Source organism: Euleptes europaea, chromosome 10 (genome assembly GCF_029931775.1).
Source record: "Euleptes europaea isolate rEulEur1 chromosome 10, rEulEur1.hap1, whole genome shotgun sequence".
Lineage (NCBI taxonomy): Eukaryota > Metazoa > Chordata > Lepidosauria > Squamata > Sphaerodactylidae > Euleptes > Euleptes europaea.
The window spans coordinates 286,289-310,992 of record NC_079321.1 but is presented as its reverse complement, the minus strand read 5'-3'; the positions used below and the strand labels follow the sequence as shown (position 1 = coordinate 310,992).

General features: G+C 48.0%; 1 protein-coding gene across 1 annotated transcript in view; it reads right to left on the bottom strand.

Annotated features, from left to right (window-relative positions):
* The window catches only part of PLCB1 (phospholipase C beta 1), a 195,759-nt gene extending 193,051 nt beyond the window's left edge, over positions 1–2,708 (bottom strand). The window contains exon 1 of the mRNA XM_056856453.1: positions 2,572–2,708. Within this exon, the coding sequence (XP_056712431.1) occupies positions 2,572–2,676 (105 nt within the window). The 5' untranslated portion in view covers positions 2,677–2,708. The remainder of the gene's footprint in view (positions 1–2,571) is intronic.
* Between the last annotated feature and the right edge of the window lie 21,996 nt (positions 2,709–24,704).

The following is a 24,704-nucleotide window of genomic DNA, read 5'->3' as shown; positions in this document are numbered from 1 at the left end:
CAGTCACAAAAGTAAAGAAGCCCAAAATTAAGAAGGAAAGGGGGAGAGAGAAGAAACAGAGACAGAGAGGCGGGAGGTGCGCAAGCAGTGAGAGACGTGAAAGCCTCAGCTGCTCTCTGTGGGACCTATTTCTCCTTCATTACCCCCTCTCAGCACGGCAAACCACAGAAACTGATATCTTCAGCGCACACTTATATTGCAGGAGGGAGGGCGGGAGCTCAGCAATAATACTTCAGGGAGCCGAGTAGGGAAAAGCCTCTGTAGGAATTCACGATGGGGAGCCGCGTTCACACACACGAAGCTGCCTTCTACTGAATCAGACCTCCCTTGGTCCATCAAAGTCAGTACTGTCTACTCAGACCGGCAGCGGCTCTCCAGGGTCTCAGGCCGAGGAAGTCTTTCACATCACCTCCTTGTCTGGTCCCTTCAACTGGAGATGCCACTGGGGATTGAACCTGGGACCTTCTGCATGCCAAGCAGATGCTCTACCACTGAGCCACGGCCCCTCTCTAAGGCCTGTCTGTCTGTCTGTAGAAAAGAGCCAGAGTCCAGGAGCACCTTAAAGCCTCACAAAATTCCTGGCAGGGGATGAGCTTCCGTGAGTCACAGCTCACTTCTTCAGATACAAGTGAGCTGTGGCTTACAAAAGCTCATCCCGTGCCAGAAATGTTGTGAGTCTTTAAGGTGCTACTGGACTCTGGCTCTTTTCTACTGTAGGAATTCAGACTCTCTTAGCTTAACCCTCTGGTTAACAGGAAACGCTCTTGGGGTAAGGCGGTATTTGCTATGATTTTTTAGGTCAAGGAAAGGTTTCAAGTTACAGATTTTTGGGGATTCCTAGAGAGGTTTGTAGATGTTGCGGAAGCCATGAGATCTAAGCTATCCAAGCAGATTCACAGGCTCTGTGCTAAGGGTTTCCAGTCTCTTGCCTGAAAAGAAGAAGAGGCGCCCCCTCCCCAGCTTCTGAGGCCTCCAAAGCGACCCACCACACCCTTGGGGATTTTTTACCTTCAATGCCTCCCTCTGAGCGGCCCTGGCTCCTCCAACCTGCCTAAAATAGATTGTCCATCATCCCCACCCAGCAGTGACAGGGCGCAGCAAGAAAGCAAAACATGCGAACGAAAGGCATACCCACCCTCGTGGTGGTGCTTTATTCAGAAGACTACTGAAATTGTTACTCCATGTACCTATGAGCTAGAAACCTGACACATGGTACATACACATACTCCCACATCCTAATTACTAGAAAGATATGGCAATTGGAACTTAATCTGCCCTCCCATGAAACAGGGAAGAAGCCTAGTGCAAAGGGTAAAGGTATTCTCACAACATCTGCACAACTAAAACTGCACAGCAATCCACAATTTAGTACCACATCATAGTAGTCTGAGGCAGGGTTCTGTAAACTATGTGGCTCCAGGGGTTAAATGCGGCTCAGCACAGAACCAAATACGGCTCTTAAAAAAATTCAAAGTACATTGGAGGGGCAGGTGGGATGCTGTGGGTAACCAGCATTTGAAGGGAACAAAAGTGAAGCATTTTTGGGATTACAGATATGCTTTACAGGAAAGGAAATGAGGGAGATAAACTGCTGTCCGTAATCCAAGGGTGAACCATGCACTGACTTATGGCCGGTACACTAAACCAATCACACAAAATGCTCTTGAGTATAATTTATTACTTATTGAAAGATCTTGTGAATGCAACTTCTTAATAACAAACTCACAACAAACAGCATTTCGGCTGCAGAAAAATTGTGGATTTTTAATCAACATGTCAGTTATCAGTAATGTTAAATAGTATTGCTTCAGTTCTGCAAATGGTCTGTTTGATATTGGCTCTCTATTGATCTCTTGACATTTGATATAGCTTGGCTCTTTAACTGTAAAAGTTGCAGATCCCTGATTAGAGAGACAAAGAAACACAAAGAGAAATACACCATTCATGTACTAACTAACGTTCACCTAATTTATGGCCTTTTTAAAAAAGACATGTTACTGAACCAATCAGTCACATCCATAAAGATGTACAATGCTAATTAATGGGGGAAAAGAGAAAATTCAGGGCTAACAACCATCTGGTTGTTGTCACGGCTGTATTGCTTAAGAGCATTAAGACATGGAGCAAGACCAAATGCACAAGTCATGTCCTAATTCATTTAGCTTCGAAACTTGTTTCATTATTTCCACATCTCAGAATATGGCGTGCCTTAAAATGACGATCACTTCCTTCGGAGTTATGGCCCAAAGTCTCAGACTCATAACAAAGCGGATGAGCTGCTGACAAAAAAGGGAGGATTTTTTAAATGGGAAGCCTAATGCATCCTTTGAAAAATGTTTTGGAAGGCAACTCAGTATTTTATATAACATGTTCAGAAAGCAAACTGCCAACACCTGGTTTATATCGCGCATGGCACCATTATTCCCCTGAATCTACCACCAGATACTGCTCATCAATCTTAACCTTGTTCCTAAACAACTTCTTAGCAGCAGTTCTCTTCCCTTTGAAAGCAGAATTTGATTGACCTCTTCCCCAAGTTTTAACCACTCACAACATTTGCTTGTGCCCTACCTTCGCAATGTCTTCTTGAGCCGCTACTAAATTCAAGTATGATATATTGACCAGGTCGGGGCCGTGCACGATGGTCAGCATCCGGTTCTCCAGCTTGCCTCCCATGTTCCCCGTCTCCAGATGTTCACGCAGTTTTGGATCCTGAAAGGCAAAAGATGGGCAAGGTCACTAAAGGGTCCGCCTCTGCTTAATAAAGAAAGACAGCCCCCCGCACACACACACACACACACACACCGTATTTTAATGCCTGAGCAAGACAGTCAGCATTTCAACCCGCTGCATTTGTTGCCAGATGCATTCCGTTCTGGTGAAAGCAATCAAATCCCCATCCGTGTTTGTTACGCTTTCCAGAGAACCCATAAATGCCGAGATGCTTTCAGATACAAATCTGTGTGTCATTTTTGAACTGCTCTAAGGAAAGCCTGATGAAATTAACTCAGATGTTCATGGGATCTGTACTGGTGGGGGAAAGACTTTGCCCTGGTGTACACATGGGTAATGTGGGCTGTACCACACCTCCCGACCATGGGAGAAGGTGATCATAATCTTTCCCCACCCAAGAAACTCCCTGCAAACACACACACACACACACACACACAAATTAACATATCAAGGAGAAAAGTTCAAGCCTAGCCATTTGTATGTTACACTAGTTTTCCACTTACAGGGAAGTCTTAATACATGGCATCCAGGTAACCACATGCTTTCAGTCAGAAATGGTAGACTCTCATTCTGCCTTCTCTGAATTCTGCCACTTCATCCTACCTGTGTGCCTTTGGAATCACAAGTCAAGATTTATTAGAAATCATGTTCAAAGGAGGGAAGGATATAATGCAAACATAGCAGTAAAACTAATCTTGGATTATGATTCCAACGGCCTGATCTACACACAGGTCTGCCTTTGATAAAGCTGGAGAGGATGGCCATGGGTGGAAGGACCACATGGCCCTCTCTAATCCAAGGGTTCTGCTGCCCAAATCTACAAGACTGAAAGAGAAGATCATTGAATTGAATCATCAGGATCTCACTGAAAGTATTAAGCAAGGTCTTTTCTCCTAACTAAGTGCTGAAGAACAAGAGGTATGATTTGCTGCTTATTTCAGTATGCACCAGGGCACCTTTAATGAGGTTTTGGAAGTATGCAAATTAATTTAAATTTGGTCAACTAAATGGTTAAAAAGATTATGATTAACTGGCAGACATTCCTAATGTTAAGCGATTACTTTACAATTCCAAGCAACAACCTCCATGCAGGGTTGAAATGTCAGCTCTTATGATAGCCATTAGGGGTTCATCATTGCAACCCCAGTGGAGAACGGTCGGCTGGAAGCCAGGCCACACAAAGGAGATGACAACTTTTGTAGGGTATAACAGGCCATGGTCTTATTGGTTACAGCTGTAGAGTTTTGGCTTGGCATGGGGCAGTGGATCCAGGCACTGGGCAACCCACCTGCCGCCTGACGTAAACCCCGCCCCTCAACCAGCCTGCTGAGGGGAGACCCTGGAGTGGCAGCCAAACAGGGACACCTGGGCGCAGGGGCCACTGCGGGTGCCACCAGCATGCCCCGAGAGCATGGAGCCTAGCCCTGCTTGCCATTCCACCCCACAGGATGCAAATGGGGCCCCCGGACAAGTCTGGGGACCCACGCTTACTGAAACTCTGCAGGAACTCTGACCAGAGAATGACTGAGCAAGGAGTGAAATGTGGTGGGCTAAGCATTGGCGTCATGTCATCTTACTCTACAACCCACCCACCCCCCGCTCCGGAACTAGTATGAGGTGAGGGAAAACATAAAATGGTGCCGGGGGAGGTGGACAAGAGGGACGTCAGTTGCTGCTAACAGCCAATCACAGGTCACCCACCCCCAATTACATCTGGGCTCTTTTGAAGACACTTCACATTTCCCAACCCCTCACGCCCACCCCCAAACCTTGTATAGAATCCTAGAGTTGGAAGGGACCACTAGGGTAATCTAGTCCAACCCCCAGCATAATGCAGGAAATTTACAACTGCCTCCCCACCCACACCCCCAGTGACCCCTACTCCATGCCCAGAAGATGGCCAAGATCATAGAATCATAGAGTTGGAAGGGACCACCAGGGTCATCTAGTCCAACCCCCTGCACAATGCAGGGAATCACAACTACTTCCCTCCATACACACCCAGTGACGCCTACTCCATGCCCAGAAGATGGCCAAGATGCCCTCCCTCTCATCACCTGCCTAAGGTCACAGAATCAGCATTGCTGACAGGTGGCCATCTAACCTCGTCTTAAAAACCTCCAGGGAAGAAGAGCTTACCACCTCCCAAGGAAGCCTGTTCCACTGAGGAACCGCTCTGACTGTCAGGAAGTTCTTCAATGTTTAGCCAGAAACTCTTTTGATTTAATTTCAACCTGCTGGTTCTGGTCCGACCTTCTTGAGCAACAGAAAACAACTCAGCACCCTCCTCCATATGGCAGCCCTTCAAGGGCTTGAAGATGGTTCTCATATCCCCTCTCAGTCTTCTCCTCTCCAGGCTAAACGTATGAAACACTTAATCTCATTCAAATTATACAGTTCTACTGCAGTAGAATACTGGAATACTTTGCTCCCTGAGCATTCATTCTTATCATGCATTATTCAGAGTACAGGTTCAAGTTTCACTATTCCAGCAAAAGAATCACTTCATAATACGCAGGTTAGAAAGAGGCCTCCGAATGCTGAACGATAGGGACAAAAAGCAAGCACACCACACCTCCTTTAGTGATAAAACTGGTGGTATGCAGCATCTTAATTTTTAACAAATTAAAATCTCAGAGGCCACCTCTCACGTAGACAACCAGATCAACTGAGCACGCAGTTGCCAAAAATCAGCGGTCATATAATAAGCCAGTTAGAGGACGATGAACACTGTGCTTGGAACACCATTTTGGCCATTTTCACTCTCTGCACGACAGCAAGACGTATTCTAAAGATGCCGCTCGAATACTGTGGGATCCCTGAAAGGCAAGATCAGGAGTGAAAAAAGGAACATTTTCTCCGACTGAAGGAAGGCAGCCTTGAATCCCCAACATGACGGAGCCACAATTCCACGGGTAAGCCAAGAACCTAATAACAAGTTGCAAATCTGGTTTTTGTGACACTGACTGTCCCTCAGAGTAACCGATCTGTCCTTCTGAAGCCCCGTAATACCTTGACCGCTGGCCAAGTCGGCCTCTCTCTGTCGGGCCCTGGTGATTAACAACGGAAGGGCCTGTGGCCTCTGCAGGACACAAAACAACACAAAAGTAGCCGTTTATTAAAAGCTCTGTGCAGTGATTTATTTTTACATGCCTCTCTTGTCAGCAAGCCAGAGGACGAGTTCTCTCGGATGCATCATGCAAGGGAGTACACTTTTCTATTAACCTTGCCCAAAGCATCAGAATTAGCTTTTAAAGAAGGAGAGTGAAGCGGCAGCATACAGCTGTGACGTCTACAACGTTATTTCCCTTCTTCCAAATTGTTCAGAAAAGCACACCTGTCACTCTTACGCTCCTCGCTCCACTGGCCTGCCACCTGACGTTTTTAGCCCCCTCGAATCAGAAATCGGAAGCAAGTCCAAGAAAAGATTATTTGACAGAGGTATTAATACCCATGTTGGAAATAAATGCGCTCAATAACATGTGCAAAGTTGTGAACATTTATTTTACAATGACACAATGAATGAGTTTCCTGAGAGAGGCATCTGCGTGACCCGTTGGCAGACAGAATTTGTCAACACTCACGCTCCTCACAGTTCCCTCGTTGGGAAAACATAACGTATGAAATGGCTCGTAGATTAATACCTAAATCTGACTAGAAGAGAGAGAAGAGTTGATTTTTAATACCCTGATTTTCTCTGCCAAAAGGAGTCTCAAACCAGTTTAAAATCCCCTTCCCTTCCTCTCCCCACAACAGACACCTTGTGAGGTAGGTGGGGCTGAGAGAGTTCGGAGAGAACTGTGACTAGCCCAAGGTCACCCAGCTGGCTTCACGTGGAAGAGTGGGGGATCAAACCCATTCCACCAGATTAGAGTCCACCGTTCATGTGTAGGAGTGAGGAGTGGGGGAATCAAACCTGGTTCTCCAAGATTAGAGTCCACCGCTCTTAACCACTACACCACACTGGCTCTCAAACGGTGGTAAACCTGCATCTGGGCTATGTCCCTTTATTAGAAGTGCACCCCATGAATTAATGTTCTTCCATATACAAATTCCTTCCACAAAGGCAGCTAGTTAAAGATCAGTTTAGTTCAGGATCCTTTAGCAGTGCTGTTATGTCTCTTTCTTTTTTCAGGTGAACTTTCAGCCCAATTTGATTGCTTGTCACTTCATTTGGCCCTCACTTCCTTTAAAAAAAAAACCTTTATTCTATACATAAAAATTACATACATACCTAAAATTGGGGGAAATAAAAAGAAAAAAATATCAATCAAATTTACATACCGTTACAGATAATAATAATAAAAGATAACAAACTCAGCTACGCATATTAAAGCCGAAGTAAAAAAAAAAAAGAGTTTTTGTGCTGAGAGTAGTTGAGCAACAAAACTTGGTCACCGTGCCGGTTCTTGTTTTGTTACACGCATATTCAAGCCAGCAAACCCCTTACTCGTCTTCCTCTCCACATTCCAGGTTTTTGAAAAAACCGCCTGGCCCCTCGCCCCCCACATCCCTCCCTTCCTCTCTGTGACGCTATGTCGTCCTGCACTGGCAGCCAACAAGGTAATGATGGCAACCGATGCACAATGTGATCCCTTAAGGGTCGGGTTGGGTTCGAGTCCAGCAAGCACCCAAGATTTTTTTTTGGGGGGGGGGTATAAGCATTCAAGAGTCAAAACCCCCTTCGTCAGATTATTGGTTGGGTCCGTCATCATGCCTGACCCAGGATATAGGAAGAAACAGAATCAGAATAGCTGCAGGAGAAACTATCCAAACGACAAGGCGTGACTCTCTGGAGGAGCTATAAACGGCCCGTGTTTGCCTAATCCAAGTAGTAATCCAATCTTGTACCGGAGAATCAGTTGTCTCAGTCCCAATGAGATAACCCCGTGGGCACATATCTCAAGACAGAGCTGTAAATGCAATTAATCTGTAAGCAGAACCATGAGTATGGACAAACAGGGCAAGGTCATGTCCCTACCTTACGCTTTATCTCAGAGCATCGTTGTAGGAAAGTGCAGTTCTCCTAACGGGAATTGCTTGAGACTACGTTACCAAAGGAAAGGCAAAATGCACCAGTCTGGCCATGTGAACTTAAAATATGAAACCGCTTGGTTCCCCCAGTGGGTTCCCAGGCCTCCGACTGGCTGCCGCCCCGCCTGTCCCGCCTGTTTTGCAGGGCTGCTGAACCCCTGAGACTTTGCCACGAAGACGGTGTGGGGCCGGCACCAAGCAGAGCGGGAAGACTCTTCCTTGGGTAGTTACATTTTTTATGTAACGTGCATCTGCCTCATTTTAAGTGGAAGACTGACTCACTGAATTCATTATCACTCCAGCTGACAAAATTACACCACTATTCCTTCGCTACTGGAGTCTCAGTACAAAGAAACACCCTCATGCAGACAGACCAAGGCGGAAGCTTGTCAGAATTTGAACTTAGTCGCCTTTTCCACCCAGCCAGGGACAGAAAGTCTGCTGCGTTTGCTGCACGAGAGTTAACGCTGTAAAGAACCGACAGCCAAGGGAACAGGGTTGCTAAGCAGCTGCAAACACGGCCCCAGTGAGGTGGGCAGCCTGGCGCGCCCCACCTGACGCGCTGAATCCCTCCAGCTTTTCTGCTGGCAAACGAGTCCTAATAGGCTCCCTCTGACCCCCCAAAAGGGCTATGCTGGGTTTCCCACCTCCAGGATGCCAACCTCCAGGTGGGGGCTGGAGATCACCCGCTACTACACCTAATCTCCAGGCGATAGAAATCAGTTCCCCTGGAGAAAATGGCTGCTTTGGCAATTGGACTCTATGGCGCTGAAGTCCCTCCCTTCCCCAAACCCCGCCCTCCTCAGGCTCTGCCACAAAACCCTCCCACCAGTGGCAGAGAGGGACCTGCCAACCCTACTTGGAGAAAATGGCCATTTTGGCAATTGGACTCTATGGCATAGTCCCTCCCCTCTCCAAGCCTTACCCTCCTCAGGCTCCACCCCCAAAATCTCCAGATATTTCCCAACCCGGAGCTGGCAACCCTACATGGGACCCCTGTGGACAAAAGCTACGTGGGGTGAATGCTGTAACTAAGAGGGGAATCGGACAAGGCTGGATGCAAAAGTTGGCAGGATCCAATCCTATGACTTTACACCATATTGTATAGTTTAAATATGGACTTGAAATGTTTTGCTTTGTAATAAAGAGAAATAAAAGAGTTGCACCAGTAGCGAGATAAAAATAAGGCCAAGGCCAATGGTGCAAAACAGGTTAAAAAATTTGTATTACTCAGAATAGAAATTCCCTAAGCATTTTGCCCAAAAGGATTCTTCAGGGGAATCTGCAATGTACAATATGTAATACATTACTGAGTTTATAAAAATAGTTATTGGTTAAAATTATACAGGCAAATTAAAAGTCAGAATACAAACTCTACCATGTACAAAACTGCCAGAGCTTATTTGTCCTTGAAATTACACAGAGGAAAAAGAAAAAAAGAAAAAAATCCTCCTAAGTGAGAGAGAGAGAAGATACGGCTGCATGTGGCACGTGACAGGTTTTAGCTCCATTTTATTTAAAAAAAACATATTTGTATCTAAATGAGCGCTGCCAACCTTTAGTTATTGCAGGAATCCTTCAAATCAGCAAGATGCTGCTCATGAAAGACCCTTTCTATAGACCAGCGCCTAGTCAAGGAAGAGCCTCTCTCTCTCTCTCTCTCCCTAATTTACGAAAGCTAATGTGATTCTAAGGGTAAATTTAACCCTTTGGGTGTCAGGGGATGAAGTCTAACAATCCAATCTGCTTCTTTTTTCAGTAGCAACTTTTCTTTTTTTCCAAGTATTTTTTGTACTGCCCAAAATGCCAACTCAGAAGGATCATGATTATTTTCAATAAAGTGTTTTGCTAATGGGGCACTTGTTCTTTTCAATTTTATATTGTTTTTATGTTCTGTTATATGAGGTCTTAAAGCCCTTGTTGTCTTTCCAACATTAAATTTATTGCAGGGGCACCAGATGACCATATATAACCTGTGCAGAGTTGCATGTTGTAAAATTCTTTAGTATATATTTTTTTTCTTATCTAAAGGGTTGGTAAAGTATTTCCTATTACATGTTGGTTTATAGCAATTACAATTTCCACAGGCAAAATGGCCCCTGAGGAGGATTAGTGCCAGGTAAGATCCCTTGAAGACTTACACATTTCTGAGTGTTGCTATGAACCAGATGTTCCCTCAAATTCTTAGTCCTCCTAAAAGCAATCATGGGTTTCTTATTGCATGAAGGAATATTTTTAAGCAAATACCAGTTTTTACAAACACTATTTTTATGCCACATTTATATTATCATAAGAAAGACTACATACAATCTGATCACAAGCGGTTTTTATTTAGTTCATTAGTAATTTCTTCCTATCTGATGCCAAGGCTTTCAAATAAGTGGACTGTAATATGTGATTTGGGTAAGCCCTACTAGTTAAATTGTGCTTAAGAACGGAAGCATTCCTTTTGACACTGTAAATATTTGAGCAATTTCTTCTGAGTCGTAAGAATTGGCTGAATGGTAAACTATTCCTCATATGTTTGAGGTGATGAATGTCACAACTCAAAAGAGAGTTTTTATCTGGCTGTAGTGACTATAAGACTTTTTTTCGGTTTGAAAGTTTATATTCTACCTTTCCAAAAATAGGCTGAAGGCAGCTCCTAAAACAGGCCCAACAATTAAATTAACGGGACATGCCATCATAGAGACACACAAGCACAGATTTTCATGTCAGGCTAACAACACAATCCAATGAAGACACAACCCAAAGAACATCAAAATCTTTACAGTGAAATGGGAAAGGCAGCAATTTCAACAGAGCGGCTGTGAGAGATCCCCCTCTCTGAGTTTGCTTCTCCAAATCAGTTGCTCAGACGTTGATACAGAAACAATCGATTTATTGAAGCCTTCAGGAGATGAGACAGGCACAGGTAGAAAGTTGCAAGTGAGGGGCTATACGGGTTTACAGAATATATTGACTCCAGGGCACTGGGGCACTGGGGTTCACACTTATTGTTATGGGAAGTTACAAGCTTGGCATAATACAAAACATCAGACAGATCCCAGGAAGTCTGGGCGGCTATCACACTTCCAAGGCCGCATCGGCCTGAGGGAGTACTGGCAGGAAGAACAGCGGGGGGGGGGAAGATACATGGGCCATCAGGCCTGGCGCCTGAGACCAGAAGGTGTGAACTGCTTTTACGAGTTCACTGATAACACAGCAGGTGATGGAAAGCAGAGACACAAAGACAGAGACCCTCACATTCTGCCCCCCTTAAGGCCCCCCCCCGGGGTCCCCGAGAGGACGAGGCTTATCGGGATAAGCAAGGTGGAATTCCCGGACTAAGCGAGGAGCCGCCATGTGGGGTGCGGCCACCCATTCGTCATGAGCGGAGCCAAGGTTGTTCCAGCGAACAAAGTAAAACAGTTTCCCTTTCTTCCATTTGGAGTCTAAAACCTTGGATATTTCCAAATGGGTGTCCCCTCCTACTACGGTAGGAATCTCGTGTGCGGGAGGGGGGTGGAACTGGGGGGCTGCCACATAGGGTTTGAGGAGGCTTATATGAAAGACTGGATGGACTCCTTTCAGAGTTTTTGGGAGGTCCAGTTCCACAGTAACCTCGTTGATTACTCTGGTAATGGGGAAAGGTCCCACATAACGGTCGCTCAGTTTTTTGCAGGGGCGAAGAGAGCGGAGGTTTTTGGTGGACAGATAGACTTGCTCCCCCACCTTGAGTTCCCATCCCGGAGACCGGTGTATGTCTGCTTGTTCCTTGTACTTGCTTTTTGCCCTTTCCAGATTTTTGAGCAACCATGGCCAGGTGGATTTAACCACCTGAATCCACTCCTGAAGGTCAGGGGTAGACTGGAGCTCTGGCGAGACGGGGGCAGAACCGAAAGGGCCGAAATCCGTCCCGTATATAACTTGGAAGGGACTAAAGCCGGTAGAGGAATGAGGCGCATTGTTATACGCATATTCGGCAAATGGCAGCAGGTCGACCCAGTCGTCCTGGTGGAAATTTACATAGCAACGCAAATAACATTCTACCACCGCATTTACTCGTTCTGTTTGACCATCCGTTTGGGGGTGATAGGCGGAAGAAAGGCCCTGCTCTTCCACTCCCATTAACTTTAGGAAGGCCCGCCAGAATTTGGCAACAAACTGGACCCCCCTGTCGGAGAGGACCTTCCTCGGGATCGAGTGTAGCCTGAGGACGTGTGTGATGAACAGTTTAGCTAAGCCCTGGGCTGAAGGAAGGCCTGCACATGGAACGAAGTGAACCTGTTTGGAAAAGAGGTCTGTGATAACCCAAAGAACCGTTTTTCCCCGACTCGGAGGTAGGTCGGTGATAAAATCCATGGCGATGACTTCCCAGGGACGGGAGGGGCTCTCAAGCGGTTTGAGAAGCCCTGGGGGTTTTCCCATCCGTTTCTTGGCTGTGGCGCAGGTGGGGCAGCTGCGCACATACAACTCTACATCAGATCTCATACCGGGCCACCAGAATTGTCTTCGAACCAGGTGAAGCGTTTTTATGAAACCAAAATGACCCGCTAGCCTGGCACCATGTACAAGTCCCAATACTTCCTTGCGAAGAGAGGAGGGGACGTACAGTTTCCCCCCTTGCACCCACCAAGTGTTGGTACGTTCCAGACCAGTGGGGAGGAGATGATGCTCCTCCTCCTGCAAGGAGGCGTCCCGGAGTCGCTGTTGGAAGGCTTCCGGGATGCCTTTGAGTGTAGGGGGGGTCTCCGGTGGTCGGGCTTGGGACCGGGTGGTGACGGCTAAGCTAGGAACTTCCCCTCGCTGCTCGGGAGTGAACAGGGAGTCGACTGGGCGATCGAAATCGTTGCGATACTGGGGAAGTCGTGACAAAGCGTCGGCTAGGGCATTTTCTTTGCCAGGGACATGTCTGAGAGTGAACCGGAACTTAGCGAAAAATTGGGCCCACCGAACCTGTTTGGCATTGAGTTTTCTAGCCCCCTTGAGGGCCTCAAGATTCTTGTGATCGGTACACACTTCGAATGGCAGTTCGGCCCCTTCCAAGAAGTGTCGCCATATGGTAAGGGCATGTTTGACCGCTGCTGCCTCCTTCTCCCAAATGGCCCAGTTGATTTCAGACTGGGAAAACTTCTTGGAGAAGTAGGCGCATGGTCTCAACCGTCCCCCCTCATCCCTCTGCAATAGGGCCCCGCCCATGGCTACATCCGAGGCATCCACTTGCACCACAAAAGGCTTGGTGCAATCTGGGTGAGCCAAAACGGGTTCGGATGAAAAAAGTAGCTTCAAACGTTCAAAAGCTAGCTGGCACTGGGGGGACCATTGCAAACGGGCTGAGGGAAGCGCGGCGCTAGCCCCCTTGTCCTTGGTACGCAACAGGGCAGTGAGGGGAAGCGCAACTTGGGCAAAGTTAGGAATGAAGTTCCGGTAAAAATTGGCAAACCCCAAAAACTGCTGAAGTTGGCGGCGGGTAGTGGGGGGTTCCCAGTCCCGCACTGCCTGGACCTTGGCGGGGTCCATTTCCAACCCTTGGTGGGAGATCACATACCCCAGAAATGTAATGGAGGGTTGGTGGAATTCACATTTGGACACCTTAGCATACAGTTTGTGCTCCCGCAGCCGCTGGAGCACCTCTCGCACTAGGCGCACATGGTCTTCCATGGTTTCAGAGTAAATAAGGATGTCATCGAGAAATACCACCACCCCCCGAAACAGTAAATCATGCAAAACCTCATTAATTAATTGCATAAAGACACTCGGAGCCCCCGAAAGTCCGAACGGCATGACTAGGTACTCAAACATCCCAAAACAACTGGAAAAGGCCGTTTTGGGTTCATCTCCTTCTTTGATGCGAATGCGGTGGTAGGCTTCTACCAAGTCCAGTTTGGTGAAGATTCGGCCCTCCTTTAATTGTGCTAGAAGGTCAGGAATAAGAGGGAGGGGGTAAGCATTAGACTGGGTGACTGCGTTCAGTCTGCGAAAGTCAATACACAGTCTTAAATCTCCCGTCTTTTTCTTTACAAAGAAAGCTGGGGCTGAATAAGGAGCCTTGGAGGGGCGTATGAAACCCCTCGCCAGATTGACATCCAGATAGTCTCGCAACACTGTCTTTTCACTAGGGCTCATGGGGTAAACCTTTCCCTTAGACAGTTTGCCTTCCCCTACAATCTCGATGGCACAGTCCGTTTCTCTGTGGGGAGGCAGTTCGTCGCACTCTCTAACATCAAAAACATCAGTAAATTGCGAGTACTCAGAGGGTAATTGAGGAGAGACTGGGGCGGGGGACCCTACCAGTGCGGCGGCTGGAGTCCTGAGTACCCGTTCCTTGTCATGCAACCCACAGGGGTTTTCGGGGAAGGAAAGCACCCGTTTAACCCAATCAATGGAGGGATTGTGCCCCCTTAACCAGTTCATCCCTAACACCACAGGGGTTACAATAGGGGCGATAGTGAAATACAACCGTTCCCAATGTTCCCCCACGGACATAATCACGGCTGCAGTTCTGTGGGTCACCGGGCCCCGTTTAAAGTCACTCCCGTCCATTTGGGAAAAACGGAGGGGTCCCGGAAGCCGCTTGCGCCGGACACCCAACTTCTTGGCAGTTTCCTCATTTATCATGGTGCGGGCACACCCCGAGTCGACCAACGCGGGGACCTCTAACGGGGGACCCCCTTTGGGTAGGGACAGATGGACACGCACAAATACATTGTCCTCTTGGGCGCTTACCATCGGTGGAGCTCCTTGCACAACGATAGGGACGGTCTGCTGCGGAGCCCCCTCTACAGCAGACCGACGGCGTTTTTTGCCGGCTGTTCCCACTCTTCCTCCTCGCTGGAAGAGGGGGACGGGGTAGTGGCCTCCGGGGAGCCGTCCGAATCAAAGACGGTATTTGTAATCCGGGACCCCGATGGGACCGTAGAGTCGGATGCCCCATCCTGGGGACGTGCGTGGAGAGCGGAGGGTGCGCCGGAGCGCCGGCTCAGTGGTCCACTTCTGCGGCGAGGCTGGCTGTCGGCGGCCGGTTTCGTCGGCTCGGCCTGGGTTTGGCGGGGAGGGGTCGGACGGCCTGAGCGAGAGGGGCATTGCGATGCAAAGTGACCCTTTCCCCCGCAGATCAGGCAGACGCCGGCCTCGAACCGCTTGCGGCGTTCCGCGGCCGAGAGGACCCCGCCACCCCCTTGCCGGAGTTCCCGGCCACGGTCACCCCGGGGCCTGGGGTCTCGCCCAATCCGTTGCTTGGACAAGTTCAGGAGTTGTTTGCGATTCTCGATGTCAGCAGCATGGCGAACCCAACCTTCCACATCCGGGGGGTTCCCTTGCATGAAGGCCCAATGTTGGAGGTCTGGGTTGAGACCCTCCCTGAAACATTGTACCAAGGTAGCCTCACTCCAGTCCAGAATTCGGCTAGCCAGTGACTGGAACTCACTTGCATACTGCGCCACCGACTTAGTCCCTTGGCGCAGTTGCATCAGGGAGGCTTTAGCCCGCTCACCTAGAGTCGGGTCCTCAAAACGGTTTCGGAGTGCTACCATGAACTCGTCCAGGGTTCGCAGCACCGGCGAGCGGAGTTCATACTGCAACACCATCCAGGCAGCCGCCTCCCCTTGCAGTAAGGAAGCCACGTACTGCACCCGGGACTCCTCAGAAACGAAGGTTCGGCCTTGTTCCCGCATAAAAATGTCTACTTGGACCATAAAAAAGGTCAACTGGTCTCCCGACCCGTCATACGTGACTTTCAGGTCCCGACGGGCCGGGGGGGCAGGGGTTGCGGGCGGAACTACTGGCGCCCCGTCTGGGGGAGCACCGGCTGGAGGTTGCAATTTCAGCGCATCTAGGGTCGTGGCCATCTCACCCATTACGCGTTGCATGATCTCCATCTGCTCCTGCATAGCCCGGCGGTCTTCCTGCCACTGTTTTCGTTCTTCCTCCATGAGGGCCTCTTTGCGGGCCGGGTCCCCTTCGAGTCCCGTGCTGGGGAAGGCCAACCGGCGATCCTTCGCCGCAGTCCGCGAGAGCGACCAGCCCTTGGGAGAGTCCAGCCAATAAGTGAGCCCCCGGGGACGTCCGTCCCGATCTTGGTCGGGGGCGCGACCCTTCGGTTTCTTTGGCTTGGCTCCCTCCTCTTTAGGGTCCGGCTTCTCCGGCTCGTCCGGTTCCTTGGGGGCATCGGGGTTAGGGGTGGTGTCCTCGTCGGCTGACATTCTGTCCAAAGCGGTACAGCTGCAGTCCGAGAGGCAAGGACTTGCAACTTAATGTGAGAGATCCCCCTCTCTGAGTTTGCTTCTCCAAATCAGTTGCTCAGACGTTGATACAGAAACAATCGATTTATTGAAGCCTTCAGGAGATGAGACAGGCACAGGTAGAAAGTTGCAAGTGAGGGGCTATACGGGTTTACAGAATATATTGACTCCAGGGCACTGGGGCACTGGGGTTCACACTTATTGTTATGGGAAGTTACAAGCTTGGCATAATACAAAACATCAGACAGATCCCAGGAAGTCTGGGCGGCTATCACACTTCCAAGGCCGCATCGGCCTGAGGGAGTACTGGCAGGAAGAACAGCGGGGGGGGGGAAGATACATGGGCCATCAGGCCTGGCGCCTGAGACCAGAAGGTGTGAACTGCTTTTACGAGTTCACTGATAACACAGCAGGTGATGGAAAGCAGAGACACAAAGACAGAGACCCTCACAGCGGCCTTTGGAAAAGGACTGCCTGACATTTCAAGAAGACTGTTCAAGATAGTTCCCTCTTCACTCTCTGGCAAACCACTCCATAAAACTGGGACCAGACCCAAGTGGAAGGCACCTCTTCTTCCATTAACAGACAGCGAGGCAGGCAGGCAAGCAGTGATGGAGGGACAAAAGTGATATATTGGCAGAAGTGGTACTTGGGTCCTAGATTGTGAAGGACTTTAAAGGTGAGAACCGGCATCTTGAATCAGAGATGTAAAATTTCCAGAAAAGTTAATTTAAAATAATAATAATGATGAAAGATGCAAAGAATAACAAAAATAAACAAAAAATATAGATAGCACTGAGATTACTACTGCACAAGAAAATGATCTGACATGCTTAAGACAAAGTAACTAACTACCATCATTTATACAAACATTGATAGACCTGAGTTATAGCGCTGGGAAATATTTCCTTTCAGGACAAACCGCAGACTCCAGCTCCCTCCAGAGGCTGGGGGCCAACTGGGCTTAGGAGGCGGGGAGAGGGCCCCTTGCGCTGGCGCAGATGCCCCTTGCGCTGCCTCGGTCAGCACGGGCGCCAGCTGAAGAGGGGTCAGGCCAGCATGATGGGGTGGGGGCAAGAACCATCCTAGGAGCACCAGTACCAGAAGGGCCCCACCGTCATCAAAAGAGGCTTCATCCACGGGGAGCATTCCCAGCAGCAGTCCCATTCCTAAGGGCTTTCGGCCCCAGAACGCCCACTTTTTGCAGCGTAAAGTTACAGCAGGTGACCCATTGAGCCCCATGCAATTGGCTTCCCTGCAGGCTCTGGAGTCCAACCATGTGACTGGCCAATGGGGCCGACCCAGAAACGGCTCTGCGGCCCCTGGCTTGACGGGTAATTCCTCATAAGCACAACTTCGCTCAAGCCTCACCTGATCAGGTGAGTTGTTCCCGTGTCCAGCCCTGGTGGGGGGATGATTTTAGCCAGGCGCCAGTCAACACAGAGCCAGGATCCGCTGGCCCAACAATGAGCCAGACACTAAACCCCACCCTTTTCCACCATCCAGACCCCCACCCCCACCCCACAACTCCACTGTCACTTGCAAGCTTTTGTGGGGGGTGGCTGGTGAGTCAAGGGCACATGTTGGCTTGCAGCGAGTGGGCCGGAGAGGCTGGCGCCCCACCCGCGGACATGCCCCCCATCCATTCTCCTGCCTGGCCCCGGGAGATCTCCCATCTGGGGCCAGCTGGCCACATCCGCTGCTGGCCTCCAACGGCCCACCCCCTCCCTTCCCACAAGACTCTTTGGAGCGGGGTAGGGCACACGGCCGTCACATCCACCACCCAGACCCGTGCTCCTCCCCACCTCGGCAGTGGCCCACCCCCTGGATTTCCCCACACTCATGCCGCTCGCTTGGCCCGGCCCCCGGTGCTCTGACACCATTGTGCACCACCCGTTTATTTTCTGCTTTTTTGCATTTTTCCATGGCAGACTGCAGCGCAGCAAACTACTTAGGAGCCGGTCCCCGCTGCACCGTTGCTCCGCCGCTCACAGCCCCGGTGCAGCTGCCTCCCCTTCAGGAATGAACTGTCAGAAATATAAGCCATCATATTTCTACAGTCATTTCTATATTTGACTTATAACAGGAGTAATAAATTCGAAGGGATTTGGCTGCAGCCAAAAGGGATAAGCAGTTGCAGTACGATACAGCTGGGCCTTCCGAGTTATCTTCAAGAGGAGCCACACGGTTAATGGACTATCTAGTTGCCACATGACAGGGCACTTTAAACAACCATTTGATTTTTATGATCACTGGAAAAGATCCTCCGGAGCGTCTGGATTATTTACTGAATGGTGGGATTGTGAATAATCTGTTAAAAATAACTTTTTCTCCAGTGTCCACTTTTAGCAGAAACCAGGAGGACCCTGGTGCTCCGTGTGTTTTAATAAGGATTACTTGAATAGCTGGGTCACAGAAGTCTGCACACATTGGACTCACGGTTCACGATAAATGAAACTTGCAAGCTTTCTTAATGAGGTACTATAATCACAAGAGCAAAATTGATTCCCCCCCCCTCCAGGTGTCTGTGCTCAGTGGAGAGCAGAGCAGCTCAAGGGAAGCTGTGGGACAGAATTTCCATGATCTCTAGATCACAGGAACACAAAGGTGTCCAACCACCACAGTTAAAAACAAACCAAAAAACACCACCCCTGGGGTCCACAGTCTCTGTTCCCTTTCTACTCTTGGGATTCTGCTCCTTGAAGCCTGTCAACTTCAATAGAAGATCACCAGACAGAGCAGGGGGGGGGGGGAATCACTAATAACCAACAACTCAACATATGGCAATTCTTCTAATAACTGTCACAATAACTACTGAAATTACAATTTATATGGGCCATGACATAAATCTATCAGAGCGTAAACAGGGATACCAATTAACATTGAACAAAGGCTAATGCGGGGTACCTCCTACCGCCTTCCCTTTCCTTCAGGACTCACGGATTCTAACATCCATCCAAGGACTTACTAACACCATCCATCCACTTACTAACACCAATTCGTTAATTTTAATATAATGGCAATTTTGCATTAAGTGAAATTCAAAGCAGTTGTTGGACATCTTTCACGGGAGCTCAGACTTCTGAGTTACCCTTTTGTAGCCACGCAACATCTTTGTGAGAAAGTGTGGGTGACTAGAACGAGACCATCCAATGTATTCCATGGCAGAAGGGGAATGGAAGATGTTTTTTTTTTCCTGGTTTGGGTCTAACACTACACTACAGCGGCTCCTACCTTTGAAGGAAGCCAACAAAGCTGCAATAAAATTTTCCCCTGGGGTTTTCTATCTCCCTCCTTCCAACTAAGTAAATACTGGATTGCAGCCCATATTAAGAGCATCAGAAGAGCCCTTCTGGATCACAGAAGGGCCCATCTAGTCCAGCATCCAGTCCCACCAATTACCCTGGAGGTCTGACAACAGGGCATAGAGGATGAAGCCTTCTCCTGATGCAGCCTCCTGGTGCTGAGATTCAGAGGTTGACTGCCTCTGAATGTGGAGGTTCCCTTTAGTCACCATGGCTAGTAGCCACTGATCAACCTCTCCTCTGTGAATCTGTCTAGTTCTCTTTTAAAGCCGTCTCTGCCTGTGGCCATCGCTACATCCTCTGGCAGAGAATTTCACATTTTAATGACTCATTGTGTATTTCCTTTTGTCCGTTCTGAATCTCCTGCCCATCAGCTTCATTGGATGCCACGGAGTTCCATCATTGGGAGAGGAAGAAGAAGTTCTCTCTATTTCTGCTTTATACCCTGGTCATAATATTTCACACAACTTATCAGGGAGCAGGGTTAAAGCCGCGACATATCCTATACTGACTCCCAAATGAAACTTCAAATACCATAGGACTGAAAAAGCACTAATGTTTAATTCTTTTGCTTTAATAACCATGAATTGCTGTTTTAAGATTCTGGGTCCTTTTAGGAATTTTGTGCCTTATTGGGTGGGCGTTCCAACTGATTAATTAGTTGAGGTTGTAGAGAAGGGCAAGAGTCCAGTAGCACCTTAAAGACTAACAAAAATATTTTCTGGTAGGGTATGAGCTTTCGTGAGCCACAGCTCACTTCTTCAGATACAGCTAGAATGAGGCTAGTTCAGGTTGTTGACTGCTTTGCTTAGGAGATGCCTGGCTGCAGATAGATATCTCCTGGAGTAGATTAGAGTGACTTTTTCGGTTAGTGTTTGATTTCAGCTGTGGGTACTTAACCACTAAAGTTATGGTAGTTTCCTAATTAGATACTGGCCACACCTGCTGGAAATTAAGTGCATAAGATCTGCTTTTCCATTCTAGGAATTAGCAACCCCTCCCAGGCACTCTGAGAGAGAGACTGCTCATTTTTGTAGGTTTCCTTGGAGGAGGAAGGCTGAAACCAGAATTTTGTTTTGCAACCTGAAGCTATGGACTTTGGTAACAAATCTCTGCATTTTGTTAAACCTTGCCTCTGTGTCTTTGGTTGACTGAGTTAGCCTTTTTGATTAGTTTTGTGAATCTCTCCACTTTGCCAAGGTATTATTGATTTGCAATTCTCATTATGAATTAAATTTCCTTAAATGCTTCTAAGTCTTGTGTGTGGTGCTTTTGCCTTTATTAAGACTCCAAGCCTGAATCTGAGGTGCCTGACCTTGGTTTGCTACCTATTAAATTAATTTTGGCTTGGCTTTTATAGTAAAAAAACAACAACACCTGGATTCTATCTCCTGGCTGGAGGTGGTATCCAGTGCAAGAACAAAGGCACCCAAGCTACAGAACAAGCAAACAAGTAGGACCTACTTCTCTCTCCTAGATTTAACAAGGTGATTCTCACTTACATTGTTAGTAGACTGCTATTTAAAAGCAGATGCAATGGTTTTGAGATGAGTAACAAAGCACAGGCTCTAGTTTGAAATCGCAGCTGAAAACTCCCAGCCTTCAGGTGCAGGCCAGCTCCAGAACTTGCCAAGTTGGAAGTCGTGAGCCAAGAGTTCCCAGCACAAATAGCCTGTCAATTGTACAGTTGAACAGTCTACATCTGTTGTAATAAGAATGTTATCTTCTAAAAAAAAAAAATCCTTACTTTATAATTAAGCCTGTGGAAACATAAAATTACTACCAATGGTTTGCCCAAGATTACAACACGACACACAAATAGACCTTTTTTACTCTTTTGTAAATCAGTCACGAGCGGTAGCTTTCGATGCCCCAATGAAATAGCTAGTAGCAGCAGAGAAATCACCATGTAACTTTCACACATACCAATCATCCAATTTTGGGTCATGACTCACAGGTTAAAACACTATAATATACGGTAAGAGAAGACAGAAGATAGATACTACTTTTTTCCAAATGCTTTCCAGCCCCGCAAAAGGCAGGCTTCTTAGTATTTTCAACACTGCTATAATTAAGAAACATTTAAGGCAAAAGACAGACACACCTTCTCAAATGTGGAAGTGAACACAAATCTCTGAAGTCTTGAAGATGCACCTCACCACAACAGAATGCTTATACAGAATAATTTGTTAAATAAGGTAAAGGTCCCCTGGGCAAGCGCCAGGTCATTCCTGACCCATGGGCGTGATGTCACATCCCAACGTTTCCAAGGCAGACTTTGTTTGCGGGGTGGTTTGCCAGTGCCTTCCCCAGTCATCTTCCCTTTACCCCCAGCAAGCCGGGTCCTCATTTGACCGACCTCGGCAGGATGGAAGGCTGAGTCCACCTTGAGCCGGCGACCTGAAACCGACTTCCGTCGGGATCGAACTCAGGTCGTGATCAGAGCTTTTGACTGCAGTACTGCAGCTTAACACTCTGCGCCACGGGGCTCCTATAATTTGTTAGACTTACCTTAACCGTAAGTTATATATGTGTTTCATCTTTTAAGCCTACGATTGGCATCAGCTGACTTAGATATTTCTGTCCTCTGACTGCTGCTTCACCTCATTTATACCCCACCTTTCTCCCCCATGGGGACCCCCGGCAGCTTCCATTGGCCTCTCCTTGATTTTATCCTCACAACCACTCTGTGAGGTGTGGTGTAGTGGTTAACAGCAGTGGTTTGGAGCGGTGGACTCTGATCTGGAGAACCGGGTTTGATTCCCCCACTCCTCCACATGACCGGCAGACTGTAATCTGGAGTCAATTCCCCATTCCTTCACATGAAGCCTGCTGGGTGACCTTGGGCTAGTCACAGTTCTGCTCTGGAGTCTGATCTGGAGAACCGGGTTTGATTCCCCCTCTCCTCCACATGAGCATTGGAGGCTAACTTGAGGAACTGGGTTTGTTTCCCCACTCCTACACAGGAAGCCAGCTGGGTAACCTTGGGCTAGTCACAGCTCTCTCAGCCCCACCTACCTCAAAGGGTGTCTGTTGTGAGGAGAACAGACAGCAAGAAAAGGGGATGGAAGGAAAGAAGGAAAGAAGGAAAGAAGGAAAGAAAGAAAGAAAGAAAGAAAGAAAGAAAGAAAGAAAGAAAGAAAGAAAGAAAGAAAGAAAGAAAGAAAGAAAGAGGGTCTACTAGCCAATCCCCAAGCTACCCTGGGTTTTTCTTTCATTTCTCTGCTTTATACATTATGAAGCCTTTTGTGAATGGTACATTACTCATAAAGCCCAACATATTTGTTTCCTGGCAGATGATGTATGTGTTCTCTCAACTATGCAAGTGTGTGTGTGTGTGTACGTGCGGGTTGCCAGCTCTGGGTTGGGAAATACCTGGATATTTGGGACTTCAATGCCATAGAGTCCAACTGCCAAAGCGGCCATTTTCTCTGTATGAACTGATCTCTATCAACTGGAGATCAGTTGTAATCACAGGAGATCTCCAGCTACTACCTGGAGGTTGGCAACCCTAGCATGCATACATACAAACACACACACAAATTCACTTATAGTGGGCTGGATCCAGACTAAATTTCCAGATGGTAGAAAGGAACGTTACTGCCTGCTCCTCCCCACCCCGCCACTGATCTCCAAAAATGCTGCTTCTGGAGGATGGTGGTAGAAGACGCTGTCAAGTCGCAGCCCACTTATGATGGAGACCCCCTTGGGGTTTTCAAGGCAAGAGACACTGGGAGGTGGTTTGCCATGGCCTGCCTCCACGTCAAGACCCTGGACTTCCTTGGAGGTCTCCCATCCAAACACCAGCCAGGACCGACTCTGCTCAGCTTCTGAGATCTGACGAGATCAGGCTAGCCGGGGGGCCATCCAGGTCAGGGCATGGGGGGGGGATAGGAGATCCTAAGGAATGACATGATGGGGTCTGCAGCAGGAGTAGGGTTGCCAGGTCCCTCTTTACCACCGGCAGGAGGTTTTGGGGGGCGGAGCCTGAGGAGAGCGGGGTTTGGAGAGGGGAGGGACTTCAATGCCATAGAGTCCAATGGCCAAAGCGGCCATTTTCTCCAGGTGAACCGAACTCTATCGGCTGGAAATGAGTTGAATTAGCAGGAGATCTCCAGCTACTACCTGGAGGTTGGCAACCCTAAGCAGGAAGGGTAAGGTTTCCAGGTCCCTCTTTGCTAACAGCGAGAGGATTTTGAGGCGGAGCCTGGGGATGGCGGGTTTGGGGAGGGGAAGGACTTCAATGCCATAGAGTCCAATTGCCAAAGCAGCCATTTTCTCCAGGGGAACTGATCTCTATTGGCTGGAGATCTCCAGCTAGTACCTGGAGGCTGGCAACCCTAAGGAAGGGGGAATCTTTGGAAATTGCCAGTTTGCCCTGGACCCAACCCAGTGTTTCCACCTGCTTTCATTGTATTTCATTATTCTTCTGAAATGACTCATTCTTTCGTATAAAACTCCTGGATTTTTAAAAATGCCGTGGTCTTGAGGCCAAGCCATTTATTTTTGCAACGTGCGGACTGATGAAAGCTGAAACTGTTTACAGACAGACGGTCTCTGTGTTGGCCGATTTCAAACACAACCAAATAACTCCGCTTCAGAGCCATCGGAGTCCACCTGTTTTGCCCGGCCAACACTTTCTTGCATACAACAACTGGACGAATTAAGTTAGCCTGAAGTCTAATGACAAAGCTTGAGCACTTCCAGTGCTCAATTAATAAAGGGCTGGACCTGAAGATTAATTATTATTGTTCTCAGTTAATCGTAACGCCTGCCAAATTACACAAAGATCAGGAACAAAGACATGACAACTTGATAGATGAAGGTGGCTGGAGCCATGGAGGACCTGTTTCAACTTGATCAGCCAAGGAATTGCCATGTTAAACCTCACAAAGGTTAGACATATTTTCTTAGCAGCAATGAGGAAGAGAGGTTTGTTGGAAATGTTGCAAGACCTTTTATTCAATCACGCCGAGAGTAATTCAGCCTTAGTGGGCCCGGTGTTCCTGAAAGCCCAGCTCTGATGCTTTGGTGAGATGGTTAATAACACATTGCTTTTCTTTTGGTGTTACACCAAGCTGCAAACGCAGCTTTAGTTTCAGAATGGAGTTGCTCCTTATTGCCTGCAGAAGCTCAGTGTAGTGATAAAAGAAATTGGTACAGCTCTCTCAGAGCTCTGAGTAGCAGGTACTTTGTTTTGCTGGCTATGGACTATTACAAGCACATCTGACAAAGTTTAACGCCATACTCGAAAACATTTACACAGACATCAATCAGCACTTTATATTTAGCAGGTCACTTGTGCTCAGAAATCTCTCGAAAGTTCAAAAATAAATTCTGGAAGGATTTTCCATGCAGTTATTGGTTTGTTATTGCACAATCCAAATAGTCAAGAGCATAATTTTTATCT